The sequence below is a fragment of the Mytilus trossulus genome, chromosome 5, assembly GCF_036588685.1.
Source record: "Mytilus trossulus isolate FHL-02 chromosome 5, PNRI_Mtr1.1.1.hap1, whole genome shotgun sequence".
NCBI lineage: Eukaryota > Metazoa > Mollusca > Bivalvia > Mytilida > Mytilidae > Mytilus > Mytilus trossulus.
The window spans coordinates 74,839,225-74,859,047 of NC_086377.1; the positions used below are offsets into that span (position 1 = coordinate 74,839,225).

General features: G+C 31.9%; 1 protein-coding gene across 1 annotated transcript; it reads right to left on the bottom strand.

Annotated features, from left to right (window-relative positions):
• Positions 1-13,780: 13,780 nt before the first annotated feature.
• On the bottom strand, positions 13,781-18,544 carry LOC134719162 (uncharacterized). Its single transcript, XM_063582139.1, has 2 exons — positions 18,084-18,544; positions 13,781-17,260 (listed from the first exon to the last, which is right to left on the bottom strand). The coding sequence occupies exons 1-2, from the start codon at positions 18,523-18,525 to the stop codon at positions 17,217-17,219; spliced, it is 486 nt and encodes a 161-aa protein (XP_063438209.1). The 5' UTR covers positions 18,526-18,544; the 3' UTR covers positions 13,781-17,216.
• Positions 18,545-19,823: the final 1,279 nt, after the last annotated feature.

Here is a 19,823-nt window from a genome sequence, read left to right on the forward strand (position 1 = left end):
TGGGCAATTATATTATCGTAAAAAGACAGTCGAGTACATATTTTACGTTCAAGGCGTGTTTGAGTTGATTGTTTTGTACTGAAAACGTATTATATTAAAATAATAAATGTTTGATATATCTGGCTTTAGATTCCATTTTTTAAATATATATTAAGGCTACATGTTAATATAATAATATTGAGTATTCACAGTATAAAAAATGAAATAAATGGGTGAAGTAAAATACCTTTGTAACGAGTCATTTCTACAGAGAAGGTGTGTTTGAAACACAATAATTAAAAGCGTTGTGCTATTACAAATATTTAACTAAAAGTGTATTTCTTAGTCTGGTAATTTTTTTTCGTGCACTTATTTTAAATTAAAATTTTGGCATATTTTATTTTTATTTTTATTCATGAAATATATTTAAACATAGAAAAGTATGACACATCGTTCACTTACTCTCCCTTAATGCTTTATCAAAAATCCTTGACAACAGACTTAACTTATGGATCTTTAAAATGCATAACGTAACAAATCTTAAATTTTGTGCGTGTTATCTAGGTTATCTAGTCTTCATTCTGAGAAATTCTAGTTTGCCCTTCCATGAAACATTTAAATATTTCTTTACAAAAACTCAATAACTCTAAAATAAAATTTTGAATCATCACCAAAAAGTATACAGATCTTTAGATTAATATTATTAAGAAGTGTGTAAAGTTTTAAGCAATAATCATGAATCGTGTTTGAGATTTTACTAGGAGCTAGGATAATGATATCAATACTTGAATTAATTTGATCATTCATCCCTTTATCAGCAAGTTCTCGTCATTTACACACAAATTCCACTCGGGTAATAGCAGATTATTATTGACTAATAGACAAAATGACCACTCCGGTAATATATTCGGTCACAATCGGCCATGTGACCACTTCGGTAATATATACGGTCACAATCGGCCAATCTGCAAGACAACCACTGAGGTTATATTTTTGATAACTATCGGTCAATTACCAAAATACCGCTTGGTAATATATGTTAGACTCAGATCGACGTCCGAACTCTAATAAACGCCCGTTCCTCAAATCGACGTCCAAATACGACGTCACGTTCTCAAACCAGTGTCCAATAGTTTAGCCCTCTAATCCAATGTGACGTAATGAATCCTAAAAACGATGTCCCATCGATTACGAGACTCTAATCGCGAGGTTTAAATTCATGCAATCATTTATTTTTAAATTTATCTTTGTTTCTATTATCTTTATCGTTTTTTTTTTGTGTGATGTGCTTACATAAACTATATATAAATAATGAATGAGTGCCAATGAGACAATTCTCCATTCAAGTCACGATGAATAAAATCATAAACAATTATAAATCAAAGTACGGAATGAACGTCATATTATAATTGATCTTTGTTTATATTATCTGTTTCTTTTTGTCACAGACAAAGATAATCGAAAGACATCTACAGGGCAGTATACAGACTCAAACAATAGAAACAATTAAAACTTACAGCCAATTGTAGAGAAGTATTATTTTTGTTTTTCAACAACTTTCAGAGTTTAAGGTTCAACCCACCTTCATGGTACCCTTTAATAAAGTTGTGATATCACTGTGACAAGTCCATACAACAGACGTCGATCAAAGAAGCCTAGCATTGGACGTCGAATTGAGAACAACAAAAAAGACGTCGATTAGAGGAGCATAGAATTGGTCGTTGATTTGTAATGTTATTTTGTTGTGACGTCAGATTTGAACATCGATTTGATGAACGGACGTCGATTAGAGACCGGACTTCGATCTAAGTCTTATATCTATATACGGTTACACGTTGTCATCTGTAAAACAACCACGTAGGTTATATATTAGACAACACCCAAAATGCCAAACAAAATCCAGTCTTGCAATATGTAAGATAACATTTGGCTACTCGGTAAATATATAAGTCAAACTTGGCAAACCTACAAAAATTACAATCGGCCAATCTACATAATAACCACTTTGGTAATAGATAAGATGACTAGTGGTCAATCTGACAAAATAACCACTAGGGTAATATAATAGACAATACTCTGTCAATCTACAAATTAACCCCTCGGAAAAAAAATCAGAAAAACCTCGGCAAATATACCAAAAAATAGTACTTAGGTAATACATTAGATAGCATTCAACCAATCTATAAAAAAAAATACTCGAACAATATATAAGATAACTATTTGCAAATCTATGGAACGACTACTCATGTTGTATATTTTATAAAACTCGACCAATAACTCGGACATAAAGATGATGACACTCGGCCAATGTACAAATGACTACTCGGGTAAATTATAAGTATATTTTCATATATTCTGTCACTTTACATTAAGTTCGACCTTGAACACAAGGTTTTAAATATTAGAAGCATAAGTACTGCGTGGTAACATTATAAGTTGAATGTTGACTCATCATAACAGGAAGACATAGGTTGTAAATATAGATATTCACACTTGACATCATCCGTAGGTTTTAAGTAGACACACTATATTCTATACATTAGCTAATTTTAACCTTATATATTGTACGTTTTAATACATTTTATTATGAGTGTAGTAAATAAATTAGTATAGTATGGGGTAATATGGTATCAACAGATGCAACATCTATAATCTTAACTTGTTTCGAGAACTTATCAAACAAAAGGGTTGAATCCATTAATGTCATTTCATCAAACAAGTTCATCCAACAGCAAGCTATAAATGCCCCAAAAATTACTAATGTAAAACCATTCAAACGGCAAAGCCAAAGGTCTAATATATATGAAAACGAGAAACGAGAAACGAGAAACACGTATGAACTACACGAACAGACCACACCTACTGTACATCAGATTCCTGACTTAGGACAGGTGCAAACATTTACAGCGGGATTAAACGTTTAATGATACCAAACCTTCCCCTTTTATTAAACAATAATATAAAATCACAACATAGAAAAGACACACTATAAAATATCAATTGACTGTTAAACAGAATATATCCTTTGTTGTCCTCTCTCTGTTGTTTTCAAAAATCATTATTCTATTACAATCGATGGATTTTATTATATGTTGTCTGTTGACATTGAAACAGACAACGTATTCAATCGATGTATTTTATTTTATGTTGTCTGTTGACATTGAGACAGACAACATATTCAATCGATGGATTTTATTATATGTTGTCTACTGACATTGAAACAGACAACATACTCAATCGATGGATTTTATTATATGTTGTCTGTTGACATTGAAACAGACAACGTATTCAATCGATGGATTTTATTATATGTTGCCTGTTGACATTGAGACAGACAACATAAGTAATCGATGGATTTTATTATATGTTGTCTGTTGTCATTGAGACAGACAACATATTCAATCGGTGGATTTTATTATATGTTGTCTGTTGACATTGAGACAGACAACATATTCAATCGATGGATTTTATTATATGTTGTCTACTGACATTGAAACAGACAACATACTCAATCGATGGATTTTATTATATGTTGTCTGTTGACATTGAAACAGACAACGTATTCAATCGATGGATTTTATTATATGTTGCCTGTTGACATTGAGACAGACAACATAATTAATCGATGGATTTTATTATATGTTGTCTGGTGTCATTGAGACAAACAGCATATTTAATTGATGTGTTATATTGTATGTTGTCTGACGTCATTGAGACAGACAACATAATTAATTGGTGAATTATGTTGTATATTGTGTGACGTCATTGAGACAAACATGATAATCAATCAGTGTATCTTATTCTATGTTGTCCGTTGTCAATGGGAGGGACAACATAATCAATGGCTGGATATTATCTGGTGTCATTGGGACATACATAATAAGCAATCGTTTGACTATATTGCATGTTGGCTGGTGTCATTGAGACAGATATGATAATCAATCGTTTGATAACATTGTATGTTGCCTGGTGTCATTGACACACAGATGATAATCATTCGTTTGATTATATTGTATGTTACCAGTTGTCATTCGAACAGACAAGAGTATTGACTCGTTTGATCATATTGCATGTGCCTGGTGCCATTGACACAACCATGATAATCAATGGTTTGTATATTGCCTGGTGTCATTGAGACACAGATGAAAATCAATCTTTTGATATATTGTACGTTGCCTGGTGTCATTGCTACACAGATGATAATCAATCATTTGATCATATTGTATGTTGCCTGGTGTCATTGACACAATCATGATAATCAATGGTTTGATAATATTGTATATTGCCTGGTGTCATTGAGACAGACATGATAACCAATCGTTTGATTACAGTGTATTTTGTCTGGTGTCCATAAAACATAAATGATGATCAATTATTTGAATATATTCTATGTTGTCTGGTGTCATTGGAAGCGACAACATAATTACAAAGTTGATTCTAGAAAATGTTGTCTGGTTTCTTTGAGACAGACATTCTTATACATCACTGGATTATATTGTATGTGTTCAGTTGTCTTTGGGACAGACATGATAATAAATCGTTTGAATATATTGTATGTTGTCTGGTGTCTTTGGGACAGACATGAAACTCGATCGTTTAATTACATTGTATTTTGTCGTGTGTCATTGAGAGCGACAACATAATAAAAAGGTTGATTCTAGGATATGTTGTCTTGTGTCATTGGGACAGACATAATAAAACATCGTTGGATTATATTGTATGTTGTCCGGTGTCTTTGGGACAGACATGATACTCAATCGTTTGATTACATTCACAATAAACTGCTCAGAGAATTGACCAGTTTTTGTGCTTAACCAGTTAAATCGAGCACAAATTTTACTTTACTAGTCTCGACATTGTCTCGACTGTACATAAGGAGGCTCGCGGGTATAAGATTTTCAGAAAAAAATCAAACATTTATTTTTCATTACAAATTGTATTAATTACCTTAAGTAGTTGTTACTTAATCATATGATACAAACATCATTTCGAAAATTCAATTCGTGTTGTCCTCACGTGACTTTTAAAATGTAGATATCATTGAAAAAGCTCCAAATTATCTCCCTTTGGTGCAAAAATGCCAATTTTGGCAGTTAAATTGAAATATCTTTTTAAACTCATCGGTGACCTATATTTTTTATTGTTGTTTTCGAATAAGCTGTATATAAACTAAATAATTGTAAAATTTAAGCGATTTCTGTCATTTAGTTCTTTTTTTATTTTGATATTACCGCTTTTTCTCCTATTAGTCCAACAGAAAAAAAGGACATTAACAAAAATGTATGCTTCTTTCGAAGGCAGATTGTGAGCGTAAATGAACGGTGGCCCCATTTTTTTATTTCATTTTTCTATTAAGTATAAGATAAAGTTCCTTTGTAGAAAAAATATAGGGAAATCCTATATTGAATAAAAAAAAATCGATTTAGACCCGCGAGCCCCCTTAACTGTACTTAAGTGTACTCGACTAGGTCTCGACTTTGTATAATTAGTCTAATTTAGTACTTCATGATCTTTGTGTTGTCTGAAATGGTCTTGACCAAGGCTCGACCTGTCTCGACCTGTCTCGACTAGTCTTGACCTGAACATTTAGTTTTGACTGGTGTATCTAACTAAATTACATATTGATCTTACAAAATTCAAGCTTATTTGGTAGTTTGATTTATTGCTGTAAAATAAAAGAATTTATTAAAAAAAAAATTATTTAAATTCAGATTGGCATCTTTAATTCTTTTTATAACTTTTTCAAATCAACTTGGATTTTCATCAAACTATGCAGCTAACTTAGATATATATTGAGCTTACTGAATCCAAGGTCATTTTGTATTTTGTTGCATTTATGTAAAATATAAGAATTATATTAATCTTGGTAAAAAAAAAGCAAGGATATGTAATTCGGACAAAATAGAGATAGTACACATAATGTCTACAATAACGTTTTCAAATCAACTTAGATGTTCATCAAACTAAGCAGCTATATAAGATATGTATTAAGCTTACTGAATCCTAGGTCATTTTGTTTTTTGTTGTATTGCTGTAAAGATTAAGAATTATATTAATCTTGGTAAAAAAGCTAGGATTTGCAATTCGGACAACATAGAGACAGTACACTTAAATGTTTTTCATTACTTTTTCAAATCAACTTGGATTTTCATCAAACTATGCGGCTAATCAAAAAACCAAATAAACTTGAATTTTGTAAGATCAATATTTAATTTAGTCAGATGGGCTGATTAACACCAGTCAAAACTAAATTTGCAGGTCAAGACTAGTCGAGACAGGTCGAGCCTTGGTCAAGACCATTTCAGACTACACCAAGATCATCAAGTACTGAATCAGACTAATTAAGTTAAGTCGAGACCTAGTAGAGTACACTTAAGTACAGTTAAGTACAGTCGAGACAATGTCGAGACTAGTCGAGTAAAATGTGTGCTCGATTTTACTGGTGGAGCACAACAAATGGTCAATTCAGACTCTGAACAGTTTGTAGTGATTGTATGTTGTCTGGTGTCATTGAGAGCGACAACATAATTAAAAGATTGATTCTAGGATATGTTGTCTGGTGTCTTTAAGACAGATATAATAATACATCGTTGGATTATATTGTATGTTGTCTGGTTTCTTTGAGACGGACATGATAATCAATAATTTGATTATATTTTATGTTTTATGGTGTCTTTGACAGAGACATGATAATCAATAGTTTGGCCCAGAAACACCGAATCAGCGCATCCTTTTTGGACGGAAAAATATCCACTATTTGATATGGGATGAGCTCTGACGTCCCACGGCTCCAAATTGTCTGGCGAGACAGCTGTTGGACGTCAGAGTAATCTTGGACTAGTTTAATAAGTGATTATTCGGAACCTTTTTGTATCAAATGATGTAATATAGTTCTAAACTTAAAAAACTTTACTTTTCGCCATTTATCTAAGAACATAACACATGTTCCTTCATCAAAGAGCAAATTATTATGACTCTTTGTTAGTTAGTTTTATCATAGGTTCGATGGTCTAGGTTTGGAATTTAGCATCTCATTTTGCAAAAATGATTCACAGCCAGCTTGCCTTGTTTTATCTAAAAATGTTACCGAACAACAATGTTGTAGTCTCATTTTAATTGATCAGTTAGTTGATAAACATTCTAACAAATATACAAGGTCCATGAAATGGAAATTCCATTAAAACTTTCAAAACAAATTAAAATGACTCATCTACATATTACAAAATATGTTCACTGTTTATCAAATATAACATAGACAACTAACTAGTATTTCGACACTGTCTACCAAATACTATCACGAAGTTAAGTGTACAAGAAGAATTTATTCCGGTTATTAATAATCAACGTGATAAGAATGCAAGACTAAGTACCTCTTTGCGTTGAAGCACAGTTGCTTTTCAAAAGCTACATAATAGAAGAAAACATATAATAGTATATCTTTCCTAGCAACATATAGAACAAAACAATCTTACTTACCTTCTTTGGCTATTAAATCTACATCACGCTAGTTGAAAATAATGTCATCGCCTTTTAAACGTAATACCTTAAATTGAATAGAAGAGCAGGAAGCAAACAGTTATTCAAAACGAGGCAATGATGAACTGCTCTTCTATCAATTGTACATACATGGACTAAACAAGTCAGTTAAGTGTAATACAAAATCGTCACTCTAATTATCATAATAAATATTGCACAAAAAATGATAAAATGAATATCGAATTCCGAAAAGGGTTTGCAAACACATTCTTGTTCAAACATATGAAAATAATAAAAACAATAATTATATTAATGACATGAGTCCAATGCCAATGCCCGTTTCTAAATGTCATCATAAACACTCAGACGAAAAGATGGACTAATCAATCTTCCTTTAATAACTTAGGAATCAAAACAGCCGTTTCAAGAGACACAATACTATTGATTTAAACATTTGGATAACACACCAGTGAACGATACGTACAACAAGGGATGCACACGCAAGGACAATTATTGTCAGAAGCATCAAAGTATTTATATAATGGACGGTCTAGTTCACGCATCGTTATCAATTTAATGGAATGTGATTTGACTGTTATACAAGTCAGAGGTTTAGCTAGCTATACATGCTATAACCAGGTTCAATCCACAATTTTCTACATAAGAAAATGCCTGTTCCAAGTTAGGAATATGGCAGTTGTACTGCAATCGTTTGATATTTTTGAGCTTTTGATTTTGCCATTTGATTAGGGACTTTCCTTTTTAAATTTTCCTCGGAGTTCAGTATTTTACAACTGAATGTATGCGAAATTGTCTATGTCGTAGACTGATATACTAGTAACAAATAAAATGAATCTTTCTAGTGCATAACACCCGACTTAAAATAATCTTTAAACAAATTTTATTTATCTACTCCTTGTGTGTAATAATACTTGTAGTTCGAACCCAAATTAATGAATTCCTTTATGTAAATTTTTCGATAATTCCGACATGAAAATGAACATTGGTTATTCAACTGTTTTCTGTTTATTTTTTCAATTTTAAAGTTCAACTTATGGATTGGGCTTATAATTATTATTCCTAAAGTCACTTAGATATTAAGATACAAATTGTTTCAGTGATTGGTGAATATTTATTTCTTAATTTTTAGTGGCAAATATTAAGGGTGAGGATTTGACTGTTCAAAACAATCTATAAACTAAATAGAAACATGATACATCTTGTTATCAAATTAATATATTATATAACAATGGCAGATCGACGAAAATGACTATTTCGAATATAATGTAAAGATATTTATCTATATATTTAAAAATTCATGAGGTAAATTGAAAATGAAGAAACATAAAGAACATAAGAAAATGGAAGCTTGTTATACACATATCTATTTTAAATCTTAACTTATTGTACAAGTTTGTAAGCTTGAACTCTCAGACAGATCCACACATGTTGAGGGGGATCAAAACAGTTTTCATCCTAGTGAGTCAAATAAAGTTGTCGAAAAAAGTCAATTTGCCTGGTTGATGTAGGATTCCTAAACTATAGCTTTGATTTATCGATCAATTCTAGATTTAGCATTCTGTTTGTTCAAGTGAGCCCTATGATCTAATAATTCCATGCAGTTGTCTTCATAATGTGACGATAAGAAGAACGCATTCTTCACAATCTAAATAACAATCTAATCAGATAAAGCAAACACACTTCTGTATAATAGTCAGGTCGATTTGTGAAAAATTGCTCAGAAGGTGGAAAAAGCATCAAACTTTGCAGAGTTTTAGTTTAAGTCATGATAAACATTTATAGCTATGAACCCATTTCTAAAAATCAAAATGGCGTCTCTGGGTGGCCATTTTAAATTGGCTACCTGAAAATTAATAATAGAATATGAATAAAATTTGTAAAAAAAATGACTTTACTGATTGTTATAAAACTAGGTGTATTTATCATTTATGATAATGAATATTATTTGAGGACATCAGGTATTGAATTACTGGTGGCCATTTTGAATGGTGGCCATTTTGAAAACAAAAGTTTCAAATAATGTAATTTTTTGCTGTTGTATTTTATTTAATCATTTGCATTTAAACTAATGAACTGATATATATTTAAATTTATATCATCACATTATTCGTATAGGACTGTTACTATTTGTATTTGGTATTCACCATGTGGTCAAATAAGCACTAATGCACATATTTTAAAAAGAAATGAACCCAGGACAAATACCAGTCATAGCATGTGATCAACTTGTTTAAGCCCTTGCTAAAAACATTCAATTGACTATTGCATGTAAGAGATGATTTCAGCTTTCCATTTGTGAACTTTCCATTTCTGAGTAGCAACATTCCAGCAGCACCTGCATACGGGGTATATATCTCCAAATAGAAACGATATTCCCGTGCTTGCATTTCCTATCATGATTTTCTTAATAGAGGGTTGCTGCTCACAGGGAAGCTATTAAACGAAGAGTTTCAAATGGTGAAGTTGAAAGCATCCCTTCGTATATTTTACGGACGCCATCACGAGTTGGTTGACCGTTATGAAATAACCGTTTCACAAATGATATCGGATATGTTCTTTACGTCGTAACTACCCCCTCCCCTTTCATGAATGTGACCTACCGATTTAGACTATTTATCGGATTTGTTATCACATAGGCAACACGATGGGTGCCACATGTGGAGCAGGATCTGCTTGCCCTTCCGAAGCACATGAGATCACCCCTAGTTTTTGTGTTGGGTTCGTGTTGTTTATTCTTTAGTTTTCTATGTTGTGTCATGTGTGCTGTTGTTTGTTCGTCTCTTTCATTTTTAGCCATGGCGTTGTCAGTTTGTTTTAGATTTAGAGTTTGACTGTCCCTTTGGTATCTTTCGTCCTTCTTTCGATTGAATATTGACCTGAAAGAAACGGGGAAATCATATTGTAATAATGTTTGGTGGTCTACATATTGAGTTTGCTGCTTTGAGAACAATAAGAGATTAGCTACAAAATAGTGGATGGCTAAATGCTTTGAGCCAGTCAAACGTTGCATCTGCTGGAACAGCAGAATCATTCCGCAAAGCATCCAATGTGACCCGACATTCCCATCAAGTGACTGCTTGTTCTTATGCATATGGCCTACATACAATATGTATTGAACAAAGAGGGATTGAGAAGTACTATGAGTACGTGAGGGAACGTGAGAAAAAAACGTGCGAGAACGACAAGAGGACAACACCACTTTCCGATCCAATTAAACAAAGCACATTAAACCTCTTAAGTCGCCAGCAATTGAGAAGTGAATCAAAGGAAAAAAGACAAATTAGCTCCTTTAAGCAGAATTGCTCTCTATTTTCCCAGCTATATGTGTCTTGCCAAGTTCGTGATAGTGATCTTTATGAGTTTTTTCGTCACGAATGCCAGTTTGGTCAGTTGAGACTTGGTTCAAAGTCTGATTTGTTAGTGTCATTAGAGAAAATGTGCGTAATTGTTATTGCGATTCCTGACGTAGATGCCATTATTTTATACGGAGTTGTTATTGTTAATATACTGAAGCCTAGATTTTGCAAAACCTTTGAGGATAACTCTAAGCAAGTTTTCCTTCCTCGTATAAATAATTACTAGAAGTCATGCAGTCGGATAGATGTGATATGGGATGAATACCGTCATGACAGCTTGAAGGCATCAACGCGTGGTAAAAGTGGAAAAGGTATTAGAAGACGTGTGCAGGTAGACTATACTATTCCTGGTAATTGGGAGTCATTTATCTAAGAATTGACGACAACAAGACAGAGTTATTTGCCTATCTAGCGGAACAGCTTTTTATGCTTACTCCAAGTGTTCAGACGATAGTAGTTTCAACAAAGGGAAGCGAAGTTGTTTGCAACATACCAGATAAAAATAACGGCAACCGATCACCGTGCAATAATGAAGAGGTGATTAAAAGTGGAATGCAGAAAAAATTGATTAGAACCTTTGACACTGACAATGTTGTAATTTCAGTATCAGCAGTGCACAAGTTGGAGTTGGAAAAACTTCAGGTACACCCCTGTTCATGAACTTGCTCTTTTATGAGGCTTTTTAAGTCCAATACACTACTATTCTTCCACGCATTTAATGGTTGTGACAAAGTTTCAACGTTTTCGAATCGTGGAAAGAAAACTGCATGGGACACATGTTTATCCTTTGCTGCAGTGAATGAAGATTCCAAACTATTAAGTGATAAACCTAATATAAATGAAGACTGTGTTAATGAAGCTGCTTTAAACTTTGAACGTCTTGTAGTCTTAATGTTTGACAGGACCAGCGAGTGCTTGGGTATAGATGCTGCAAGAAGAGAGTTATTCACGAGAAAAGGTCGATCTATTGAAAACATTCCTCCAAGCTCTGCCGCATTACACCAACACATAAAGAGAGCTGCTTACCAAGCAAGATTTTGTTGGGGACATGCTCTTGTTAAACTCCTAGAAACACCATCACCTTCCATCTGGGGTTGGAAGCGAAACAAAGAAGGGCTGTTGGAACTATTTTGATAATCGCTACAACAAACGCCAGAGTCTTGTGCTGAACTTATAAAATGTGAATGTAAAAGTGAAAACGGTTGCAGAGGACGATGTAAATGTGAAAATGTATCATTAAGTTGTACTGATCTGTGTAAATGTGCAGGACAATGTGATAGGGATTAATAGACAGTGACCGCTATTGTATCATTTGACAAAACTTGCACTACTCATTTATTTTGTGATTTTTATAAGTCGCTCAGAGCAGTTGATTTCGTTATGACATTCATTATTTTATGATATGATACTAATTATGCCTATAATGCCAATGGAGGTTTTTTGAATGTTTTTTTTTTCAGATAAACAATAATATAAACCAAATGTTTATTTTCATCGATTTCAATGTTGAAGGTAGACCTATTTTGGCTTAAACAAATCAAATTACACACAATTCAATTGGCGTATAACTAGTTTTTATCAACACAGTTGAATGTTGTTTTACTCAAATACGTATTACCACTTTATTAACCAAGTTTCAAGACAATAACTTGAGTAATAAAATTTTCATGATTTTTTTAAGTATTTTTTCAAATCCAACGACCGCCATTTTGAAAATGGCCGCTTCTCCCAAATTTCAATTTTCCAGAGTTGGTCCATAGCTGAAAATGTTGTCCGTCACCTATACTACTACGATGCAAAAGTTCATGCTTTAACCACAATCTGAGCAATTTTGCTTAAAATCTGCACAAATAGAATGGACTATAATATCAATAACAACAGATAAAATTATTACAAACAGATGTCTTACTATGAATGTGATGTTGATTGAAAAGGGAATTAGTCAATGTTTTGATGTTTTTGAATTGTTCGATACACAAATGTTCGTCGTTGAGAATACGTGATTGCATTAGGTAGTCCTCTACTGTTTCGACATGAGTTTCAGCTACTTATTTGACGAAATTCTTGGTCAGCTTATTTTGATCGCGTGCATCCATGTAGAAAGTTTGTGTTGAAGTGAATGTTTTATAACTTCTTATTACATAGTTATAAAATATTATTAGTGTAACAAAATTTAATGAACCAAAGAGTTGTTTGATAACACCAATATTCATTTTCTTTACAAAATCATGAAAAATAAAATGTGTTCCTCTGTCTTAAAACCTTAATTACAGGTTTTTTATGGTGTTGGTACATCATTGATTTATGACTTGTATGTTGAAAATGGCCTATTACAAGTTTAACAATCTTATCTAAATGAAGTTTAAGAAATCTTAAAAGGGTCGTAAAGGGATAAATTACAGAATACTTTGACTAACATTGTTCAACAACAGCTAGATCAATGTAACACAAACTGGATCCGAATAGAAGAAATACAAACACACAACATGTTTGCTATCTTCTTAAATGTGTACCATTTATGAATGTTTTAAAGCGATGTGTAACATATAATGAGGAAAGACAGAATAATGCATGGTTGTGTATAGTGGAAATTAACGCTCTGTGATAAAAGGGATACATAAGAGATATTTGATTAGAATTAAAAATAAAAACAGCATTAAAATGTTATTTTGCAAAAGAGTGTCATGATTTAATTTTCAAATAGTTTTAAATCCTTTAAAAAATAATAATTATAAAATCTAAAGAGTGATTGATTAGTAAAGATTATTTTGCAAACAAAAGTCATGTCAAGTCTTATTAAGTGCCAAATGTCAATCTGTAGATGATTATTTGAAACGTGAAAACTGCTTTGCATGCCGAGTTGAGCACATTGAAAGTTGTATTCAAAGTCTCCTGTTTGTGTTGCTGGTTTAAAAAAAAATAACACATTATACGCATCAAGTTTTTTATTATGAACAGCTGAATTGAAATGAGTACACATTTTTGTTATCAGTAAATTAAAATCTTACTTAATAGTTTTAAATTTTGTTAGACATATATAACGATACTACAGTCTGTCGATAACTTTATTTTGGCATTGCACAGGTTAATGCGTTTCTCTGACTGTTTATGACTTCTTATACAACATCAATTGGATGTCAGATTTGTTCTGATGTGTATGTTACTTAAGAAATAATTAATGGGGCTTGAATATATCGTGATTTTACCACGGGTTGTCCCTTTATGACAAATATTTTACCTTGATCGATAGCAAGGGGTAAAATATCGGCATAAAGGGACAACCCTCGGTAAAATCAAGATATATTCAAGCCCCCATGAATTATTTTGATTCTAATAGGACAAATACGGCAATTGTTTTGGATCGAAGCGCTCTAGGTAAGGCATCATTTGCGTAAAATCCTTATGTTCTGGCGTTATCGTTCTATGACGTCGGGTAGCTCATTCATAAAAAAGCATATGACGCGGGAGACGATCGGAACAGCCCAAACAATATATTAATATTTTACCACGGGTGTGGACTCAAAGCGTTTGAAGGACGTCATTTTAGAATCTTAGAAAGATAATTTTATACATTAGCTGTTATTGGCTTTAGACTAGCGTTCAGTAGCTGTGAGTCCGCTAAGATCTGTCTCCTTCTTGTTGTAAGGATTCATGTTAAATGTTTATCTTCTTTGTATTGATATGATGAGTTAAGTCTTTTTATAGTCGACTGAACGGTATGGGTTTTCTCATTGTTAAAGGGTTGCCTAGGATTGCTAACATCCACTGTATTAGAACTTTGGTGGTTATTTGTCTCATTGGTAATCTATATAATTGTATTAATTGTCATTAAACATTTACAATGTTTGTTGCAGTACAAGTTTAAATAAACATTTACAATTAACAACAAAATGAAAACAAAACCAGTTTATGAAAATTAACGAAAAAGACTCAAAAACATAAGTGTTCAAAAATTATAATATTACTATATTCAACATTCCATGTTACAATAAGACCTCTGTCCTCTTTTCTAATGACCTTTTTTATATAGAGGCAAATATTTATAACATGTCTAAAGGAAGTGTATTTTAGGATATATTTTAAAAAAAAACAGTTGATGAAAATTAATGAAAAAGACTCAAAAACATAAGTGCTAAAATTATAATATTACTATATTCAACATCCATGTAACAATAAGACCTCTGTCTTCTGTTCTAATGACTTTTTTTTTTATGTAGAAGCAAATAATTATAACATGTATAAAGACTAACATTGGGCCAACGTTGGTATGATGATATTAAAAGACCATCCACCCAACGTTGCCCCAATGTTAGGTCAGAAAAAGTTGATGGATTTGCTATACCCTTCCGAATCGTATTAGGGCTACTGTAGTCTAAGTTATTTCTCCATTCCCTGGAAAATTTGGTCTATATCAACGATAAGAAAAAATGATCAGAAAAATTATATTGGTTCATTTGTAAAATTTTGTTGGGCCAATGCTGGGCCAATGTTGGGCCAATGTTGAAAATATATTATAAGCTAACATTGGTTGTTTCTCGTAACACTGCACGTCACACTAAAACTGCCAATGTACATTTTTCAGTTATGGTTTACAAGAGTGGTATGTCGGATATCGGTTGGGTATACTTATCTTGTTTACCGATAAAACAGCTATTTTTTGCAATGTGGTGACTCGATAAAATTATATTGTTTACAATTATTATTTATTATTTGTTTTTGTTGGTATTTAAAGTGTCATTTAAGTTACTTTTATAACTATTACCACTGCTACTTGTACTATTCACCGATTATAATCACTTTAAACATTATTAATAATGAATAAGTATATAGTTGGGACGTAAGCAATTTATATACAGCTGTAACATTTTGATAAGGTTGAATACAAGTAACACGCTGGTCAACTGATTGTTGCTATGGTAATATTCATAAGTTTAATGGGATGGTCAGAATTGTGATCATTTCCCGCCTTGCTGAGAGCAGTAATACTACAGAAAAAAAATTGTCTTCAGGAAAAAAGAAAAGAAAACATGTGAGTTGTTAATTTCTATTTATTTCTAAACAATTATGATTTATACAAAATTGTTATATTTTCGTTGTATGCGTAAAGTTTGTATAGTACATTTTTGGTATGAAGTTTTCATGAGAGCGTGGTTATCACCGGGGTAAATTATACTTCAAAAATGACGGAAGCAAAAGAAAAACGTTTATGAAAGTTAAAATAAAACCCACAGAGATATATATTTTGAAAATAAACAGTTGTAAACTGATCATAGCAGCGTATTTTAAAAGTTACAATATTACGAAATCATGATAATGTATAATTTTTAACGTTTGCAAATTGTACATATATAGATATATATTTGTATATGCTTTTTCTCTTTCCGAATTATTTATTTGAAATAAAATAACGTAATACTAGTATGGTCGTGCTTAAAAGATACCAAGCACATTGTAAAAATGTCATATTATTAACTGTAGGTACGTTTATCTCTTACTTGTTGTTTGCAATTGTTTTTTTTTTATAAAAATCTAGCATCATATAATTATGTTGCAGATCAAGCACCCGAGTACTTCTGGAGGAGATACGGTAAAGCAGAGTGTAAGAAGGATTATAGGCACTATCCTGGAAAGAAATTGAATTGGCTAGGGAGAGGGGACAAGACTGTTTTTTCCCGTATGATCCTTAAAGATGTTTTACTAAGTAAGTATTACACTTTATGAGTTCTTTATGGCGCAAATTATACCCACAAATCCTTCTAATACTAATGAATTTCTGACCATTAGACAAATTATCAATATTAAAAAAGAGAAAAAAAAATTGGTTTTGTAAGATTTTATTTTGCATTCAATAGTGTTTGAAATATTTAGAATATATTATACATTAATTTATATTACATATCTAGTAGGGAGATTACGCACGCATGCATTAGGCAAATACACAATTCAAGTTTACTTATAACTTTATTACAGAGTCGGTTAGAAAAATACCGTAGCTGTAAAGAGTCTTCAGATGAGGATAGATGATGCAGCTAAAGATTGTCTGCAGTTTAGCCTTGACAGAGAAGGTGGCATGAAACAGAAAAGGGAAAGTAAGAATAACATAAATAATAATGGTACCTTTGATAACATCTGCTTGTTAATTTGTATGCTTGAATTATGAGCTGATATATGATATTTACAAATATATAGTGTGTACGTATATATAGTTTACAGGTATATCTAAATAAAATTACAATCATGTATACTATGTATATATCTATACAAACAACATTTACTCTTATTTTTTAATGACTGGCTATACATTGGACTTTGTTATTTTTATTGAAACTTTTTTATTTTTATTTACTTATCCATCTGTAAAAGTGTAGGAAATCAAATTTGTCATCAATACACACTATCGAAAACTGCATGAATCTGTTCTATCAATCCTGAAACATTTAAAAGAAATTCTGTCAAAAAATCATTTGCAAAACGTGATTGCATCCGATACTGAGATGATATAATGTACTTAATTAGAGCAACATTCGTTTACCTTAACATGAAGACTAACTTAGTTGTGTTCGCTTTATCCCAATGATTTGTTGTATGTATTATTATACATTTTAAGTTTGGATTGAAGATGCAGACTTGGTTTAAGTATTTGTTTGATTTTTCCGGATGTTGTCATATTTTGTATGCATCTAAATGATGTTGAACTTCATTTAAATCGTATACATAATATCCATGTCTGAAGCATATTTACGTCGAAAGATACAATACAATAATTCAAAATATGTGAAGTAGATCAACAAGGTATAAAACACAAGTTGAAAATATCGATTGGTTTTCACTTTGACATTTTTAAGTCTAAATATATCTAACAGCTGTTTAAAAACATTTGTTTGGTTAGGTGTTCTAAATTCGGGTTTGATATAATTGGTTTTGCATACTTGCATTCCTATTTTTTTTTTCTGTATAAAAAACAAGCATTTTTCTAATAGTTTTGGAAAAGTATTATATTATCTGACGAGACTTGTTAAATGAAAATAAACTTTTGTATTCACATTTTCCGATCGTAAACGTCAATAGCCGAGAACGAAGGGGAACATTTTTTTGTTGGCTTCAAAGCATTGGTTTTACTGTTTTGTGTAGTGATTTGTTACTGTTGTTCTCTTTTCATTTGATTTCTATTTGTGCGTGGTGTTATCTGTCTTTCAAGATTTAGGATTTGTTCCTGTACTTCAAACATGAAAAAGATATTACTTAAGTTACCTGCTTTCATTTGTTCTTTTATATCTTCAAAACTCCTTGTCTCTAATTCCATTTTCCTGATTTCGTCGAATCGTTTTACGTAGGATTCACCTGCTGGATTGTTACGCTGATCAAATCTAGTTATCATATCATGAACTATAGCGATTAGTTTTTGGTATCGTGTGTCATCTAATGCAAAGACAGTAGAATGCTGCATTTCATTTCTGATCACACGTATCCGTTGAATGTCATCACCAATAGTATCTTCATTGGTAGAAATCTCGTCAACCTTTTTTATATTCCTAAAGCCTTTACTTGGAAAGTTTATTTTTAAAGCACAATATTTCTTACACATTTCTGTTATGTCCAACTTTTTACGATCAAGTATTTCTCCAGTCTTTGTATCTAAGAATAAGCGATCGTATAAAACGCCTGATAATACCTCTAGAACTATCTTTGACATTCTGACGTAATTCTGTTCCTCACTACTCAATCTAACGGGAGCCTATAATATCAATGAAATATGTAAGATACAAACTAATGCTATATAATTGCCATCTATTAACAGGTAGATAGACCTACAAATATGGTCAAGGCAGTAAATACACCGGGACAGTGAAAAAGGATAGAACACAGAATTAATGATAGACAGACAATTCATGTTGACGTCAGAATGTTCAAAATTACGTCAAATTTATTTGAATAATTAAAAAAAAAAAAAAAAAAGATATATATAGATTCTTACATTGATACCAGTGGATTATCGGATTTATCCAATCGAGATAATTTAACTATCGAGATTGGAAAAATCCGATAATCAACGAGTAACTATGTAAGAATCTGTTTCTCTAATGATTAAAAGACATTTTCTTTTTTTGTTAACCGAAAATCCCCTTCGAGTGCCTTTCACATTGCACGAAGTTGTCAATTTCACTAACACCTGTTATCATATCTTGATTCATACAGTTAGCTAAGAAGGTCATGACCCTTAAAATCATCCAATGATCTTTTGAGATCACCAGCAACCATACGTTGATTAAATTTTTTTATACAATGGGTTCGGAAAGGTATATATTTCCATAGAGTTAGAGAAACATATATATATCATTGCAAGCATGCGAGATTTGTACAAAGCACAATGTTCTTAAAGATATACTAGAAGTATTTCCATTCAACAATAATTTTACAGTCGAGCATTTTTTTAAATGAGCTAGCTACGTAGTATGTTGTTCGACAAAGATAGATATTTAGGACATAGGGGCTATTCAAGGTGCTATGATATTAAACGCAACCAAGTAAACATGGCGTTCTTTTCAATTGATTGAAGATGCATTATTACATGCATTTCATTACTTCTGCCTTGAACATACATAAAACCACTCAGAATATAATAGCAACATACAGGTCAGTAACATTTCTTTATTTTTCATATAGCATCGTATGATACGATCATAAACAAGTAAAATAGGATGGATAATTTGATTAAAAATCACATTAATATTTTCGTAATACAGTGTTAATCCTGTAGACGGTCACATTAATTTTAGGAAAGCACTTAACATGCTTAAAAAGGAGGCACTTAAAAAAAATTGTCAGGTGTGGGCGTGGAGCCTGTAGGATGGCTGTAAATTATCTGAAAGTTCATTTCTGATTTCACACATTTAAATAGATATAAATAGATATAAATAGATATAAATAGATATAAATAGATATAAATAGATATAAATAGATATAACTCAAATGTTTACTTTCACTTTTACG

Bases quoted from the DNA above. Each gene is read 5' to 3' on its own strand.
- LOC134719162 (XM_063582139.1), bottom strand. From the start codon at position 18,525: ATGTCAAAGATAGTTCTAGAGGTATTATCAGGCGTTTTATACGATCGC. The intron at 17,261-18,083 runs GTAACTTAAGTA...TAAATGTTTCAG, and splicing joins AAAAGAACAAATGAAAGCAG to GATTGATAGAACAGATTCAT.